The 4,728-nt window shown below is 36.7% G+C and overlaps 1 protein-coding gene across 2 annotated transcripts; it reads right to left on the bottom strand.

Moving 5' to 3' along the window:
• Positions 1 to 760: 760 nt before the first annotated feature.
• LOC148780583 (BURP domain-containing protein 3-like) lies at positions 761 to 2,822 on the bottom strand. Of its 2 annotated transcripts, none has more exons than XM_088845974.1 (2): positions 2,637 to 2,822; positions 761 to 1,722 (listed from the first exon to the last, which is right to left on the bottom strand). In XM_088845974.1, the coding sequence occupies exons 1-2, from the start codon at positions 2,679 to 2,681 to the stop codon at positions 874 to 876; spliced, it is 894 nt and encodes a 297-aa protein (XP_088702100.1). In that variant the 5' UTR covers positions 2,682 to 2,822; the 3' UTR covers positions 761 to 873. The 2 variants fall into 2 exon arrangements, with proteins under 2 accessions (XP_088702100.1, XP_088702099.1); XM_088845973.1 differs by having other exon boundaries at positions 2,734 to 2,822.
• Positions 2,823 to 4,728: the final 1,906 nt, after the last annotated feature.

The raw sequence follows: 4,728 nt of genomic DNA, 5'->3' as shown, positions 1-4,728 counted from the left end.
TGACAATAAAATAAGTTCCACATTCAATACCAACCATATCTCAATGAAAAGCACATTTGAGTATTTAATGAGTCTTGCCTGGCTCATTTAGGGGCTCGAATCTAGTTTGTCACGATTAACACCCATGAAAAATTGGGAAGGGGCTGGGGTTGCAGCGGTAGTACCCCCATACCTTAGTCATCATGTTGTGGTTTTCATTCTCATCACTAACACCGCCATACTAACACCTTCAAAAAGCTAACTCCTAATCTGCTTGAAAAATGGGTAGGGCCGGTCTTCCCCACTAAATTACCCCCCCCCAAAAAAAAACACCCAAAAAAATAAACGAATGAAAAAAAGTGAAAAAGAGTTTTCGACCACTCAGGTGAGCTAACCCAACTTGCTTGAGTATCCTAAGTTTGGTGATCAAGCTTGAGATTTATTTTAGTTTATTAAATTATATAAATCCAAAAAATAAGAAATTTATTTATTTTGTGTTTTATATCATTTTAGGAAAAATTAAAACGTATTTTGGCCATGAATACTTATTTTTACATTTTTCCTAATTTTTGGATTATTTCTATGTGTTTTGTTTAATTTTACTTTAAACAAAATTTTCATATTTTTGAGATTTTTCTTATTTTTTATTTTATTTAATGCTTTTTAGCCTCACCATAATCCGTGCCACTCAGCCTGGCCTAGGCCAGATTCCGAGGGCGAGTCGTGCTTTCATATACTGATGAAAACTAACAACCAAGTTGGGTAAAACCACTCAGCCATGGATACGCAAAACGCCTTGCATACATAGCTATTATGATAACAATAATAAAGGAAGAATACATAGTTATTATGACAACGATGAATTATTTTGATTGCGTCTTCAAATTATGGGACTTAAGTAGAAGCCCATACAATGTGGGTATCAGGTAAGAAATGGCAAGAATAATTTTGATGATCCGGCTTCGCATATGCGGGAAGCGATTGATACCAATATGGGCATTGGATCCAGTTCAGAGAATCTGGATGGCATGCCGTAATCGCTTCTACCATGCTCCCATCTTCCCCTTCCAGACTCACCTTGTAGATTCTTCCCTCTCCAATATAGTGGCAACTATATACAGCAAAGGGATAGGGCATGTTATGGCACACTGCTGAGCTAGGCTTCGTATCCTTTCTTTCCACTTTCTTCACAGTGTATGCTTGGACCACAGAAGCATTGTTGATGATGGTGTGGAGCATAGTAATGTTATGGCCCATAGTAGAGGAGTTGGCATAGTTAATCATGGCCTCTAAAGAAGTTAGACACTTGGCCTTGGCTTCTAATGATTCACACCATGTTAGGGTTCCCCACACTTCTTGAGCCTCTCTAGACACAGGAGGCAACGAGAACCGGTGTAAGATCCGGGGGAACTCAACAGTCGAGAAAGGTGTAGTGCTTGCATCCTCACGAGAAAGAAATGGAGAGGCATTATTGAAATCCGACATGCGAAAGTGGAAAATTTTGTTCATTCCTACTTTGAGGTCCTCCTCTAAGAAGAGGGTGGTCTCTCTAGGATCCAGATGCTCCTTTGTGAAGTCTGAATACAAGAATCGGGGGTCTCGGTTGCTTGAACCCACATGTAGTAGTCCTGATGGCAGGGGGCGAAGGCGTGCACGAATGATGTCAGGCATCAGAGTGTTGGGGAATGCCTGTGCCCAATACCTCTCGGGTGTCGCCAGTACGTGGTACTGGCTCATCCTTCCCTACATGTAGCATATAAAAACAAGTAACTTTTAACACACAAGAAAGTAAATGGTATAACATACACAGAAAGGCATGTTACATCGTTGTTCAACTCAAAATATCCCATTTTAAACAAGGTAAAGTATACTGTGAGATCAATTAGCTTTGGTACAAGGTGATCACAATTAATTTTGACTATTGGATGTAAAATTAGATGGTTGAGCTTATTCCATTGACCAAGCTCAAACTTCAAAAGAAATTTCATCAAACTTTGTGACATACCCTAATGTGAAATTTGATGGCTGCACTTATTCCATTGACTAAGCTCAAACTTCAAAAGAAATTTTCTTGACCTAGCTATTAGATTTCACATCGGATGGTAGTAGTAATTATGACCTCCTTGTATCAAAGGTAAATGGTCTCATTATATAATAACAAGAGAAAAAAATTCATCAAACTAGTATTGGAATGATCGACTTTGCCCAAGTTAGGAAATAATTTATGGCAAAAAACACATCTAAATGAGGTTAAAAAGTAGTGAAAATTTTAAAAAAATAAATTTGTGAACATGGGTATTTTAGAAAATGATTTAAAAAAAAGGAAAATAGTAACTATAAGTATTCTTGACCAAAAACACTTTCTAATCTTTGCCAAAATGATAGAAAACATTAAGAAAAACATATTATAAATAAATGTCTTATTTGTTTGAATTTTTTTTTTTTTTTCTTAAGATACGAGTCCAATCTAGGTCGTCCGAGTAATCAAACACCGTATAGAACTATATTACTACAAGGGAAAACAATCATTATACTGATAGAATACACAGTTCGCAAATACCAAAAAGGGGTGACTGGCCTTGAAAAGCATTCTATATCAATAAAGCGTTAAACAAGTAACACAAAAAAAAATAAAAATAAAAATAAAAAAGACATACCTCAATGAGGAACCAAAATATGTAAGCAAATAGTGGATTGCCCATTATACATGTTACATAACACTCACAATCTACAGTGCGGATTTTGGGCACTCACCGCGAGGAGAAGCAGGGCAAATGCAAGAGGAAGAGGGAGGCTCTCCATGATTCTTTGTTGTGGAGATTACAAAGCAAACAAGCTGCTGGTTTGGTTAATGTGTAGTGAGTTCACCAATTTATTTATTTATATAGGAGGAGGACCATGCTTTATATACAAAATTAGGTTTAGAGAGAGAAAGTAGGTTTAGAGATAAAAAGCATTTGAAGTGCATGATGGACATGCGGCGTTAGGATTCCCCATTCATATCTTGATAAGGAGGGCCATGCTAAACTTAGGCAATGTGTCCTAGAGAGAGAGAGCTGTTGGGACATGCGGCGTTAGGTCTCTCCATTCATACATACTTAAGATAAGAAGGCCATGCCAAACAAAGGAAATGAGCCTTTGAGAGAGAGAGAGAAGGGCATGCCAAACAAAGGAAATGAGCCTTTGAGAGAGAGAAAAAGCTTTGAAATGTATGTTGGACATGCGGCCGTAGGCGACTCTCTCTCTCTAACGTGTTGAGGTCTATATAATCCAACGACCCATGCAAAACAATGGTTCGCTCACCAATGAATAGGGGTGGTTTTGGTGAGGGTGGTAAATAGTTTTAGAAACTGAAAATTTTTTTGATAAAATAATTGTTCCTCACACAATATTTGTAGTGGTTTTTTCATTGTATATGTAATGGTAATATAATGGTGTAATAGAAACTTTTTTATCTTTTGACATGTAATATACACTTTCCTATCTTGTTACATTCTCTTCTCAAAAAGAAACAACAGTGCACTTTGCTATTGTGTTTGAATTTTGTTTCTATTAGGTGGACCAATAATTGCTAGTGGCCATATACATCACCTAGGAGGGCAACTTAAGGAAACAAAAAAAACAAAAAACCCGGGGGATGGTCCTTGTAATTTTTGGCATAAATAACATCAAATAGTAATAACCCCCTGAACATAAGGAAATCGTGTCCATACGTAATTCACTCTTTAATTTATGGCGATGATTATCGTAGATTGTGATTTTCGATTGTCTAGTAGTATATGGAAAGGTATATGAAGAGGCCACTCACTTCTAATACAAAGAGTTCACAATCACTCTTTTCTATTAGATTTCAAATCGGGTGCTTGCGAGTATGTCATCGACTAGACTCAAAGTTAAAAAAATATTTTTTGAACTTTGTGCCGCACACCAAGCTATCCAATTTGACTTCTAGTGGCTAGTAGAAATGTCTGATTACACGAACCAGGCTCAGAACCCAGACATGGGTCGCTCTGACTAACTTGGAACCGGTTCTGGGAAACCCAGAAAAACCAGGCTGGTCTTGGCCTGACCAAAAATTAATTTATTATATTTTATAAAAATATAAAATAAATCCAAAAAAAATATGAAAATTATGTTTAGAGTAAACTTAAACATAACATGTCCAAATAAAGTTAAAAAAGTGGTAAAAAAATGAAGTTTGAAATAGCAAGTTTGTGAATGTGGGTATTTTTGAGATAATCTAGAGGTAATTTAGAAATAATCCAAAAAGAGGGATGCCAACGATAGAAAACATTAGAAAAACCGAGGTAAATATGAATTGGGACTTAATAGAAAAGGTATGGGCATAAGCGTAAAAATGAATTTGGACTTAATAAGAATAAAACATGGAAGACTTTAAGGTAAAATGACAATAAACCTAGGTTTCAAGTAGTGAAGGATGTCAAAAGCTCACCCATTGATCTTGGTGATAAGCTATGGATGAGTGGCTTGGATAAAAACCTCTCATGTGCCATTGATCCACGACATCAATGACCAAGATCAAATTCACCTTTATGATTTAGGTATAAAAGTAACTTATGGGATTAATTGTAGCCCTGATTTTGAGTTTCACTCCAAAGAGAGAGAGTGCCCCCTTGACAAAAACTTGGCCACCATAGTCCTCTTGAGAACAACACCCCCATTATTGTGTTTCTCATTTTTAAGCCCTGAGTTGAAACCTTTTGATGGAGTAGTTCCTCGTATAAGAGA

This window comes from Amborella trichopoda, chromosome 9 (assembly GCF_054954075.1).
Source record: "Amborella trichopoda isolate Santa Cruz 75 chromosome 9, AtrichopodaSantaCruz75HAP2 v2.0, whole genome shotgun sequence".
Taxonomy (NCBI): Eukaryota; Viridiplantae; Streptophyta; class Magnoliopsida; order Amborellales; family Amborellaceae; genus Amborella; species Amborella trichopoda.
The sequence above is the reverse complement of the archived record's forward strand: the minus strand, read 5'-3'. Positions and strand labels throughout refer to the sequence as shown.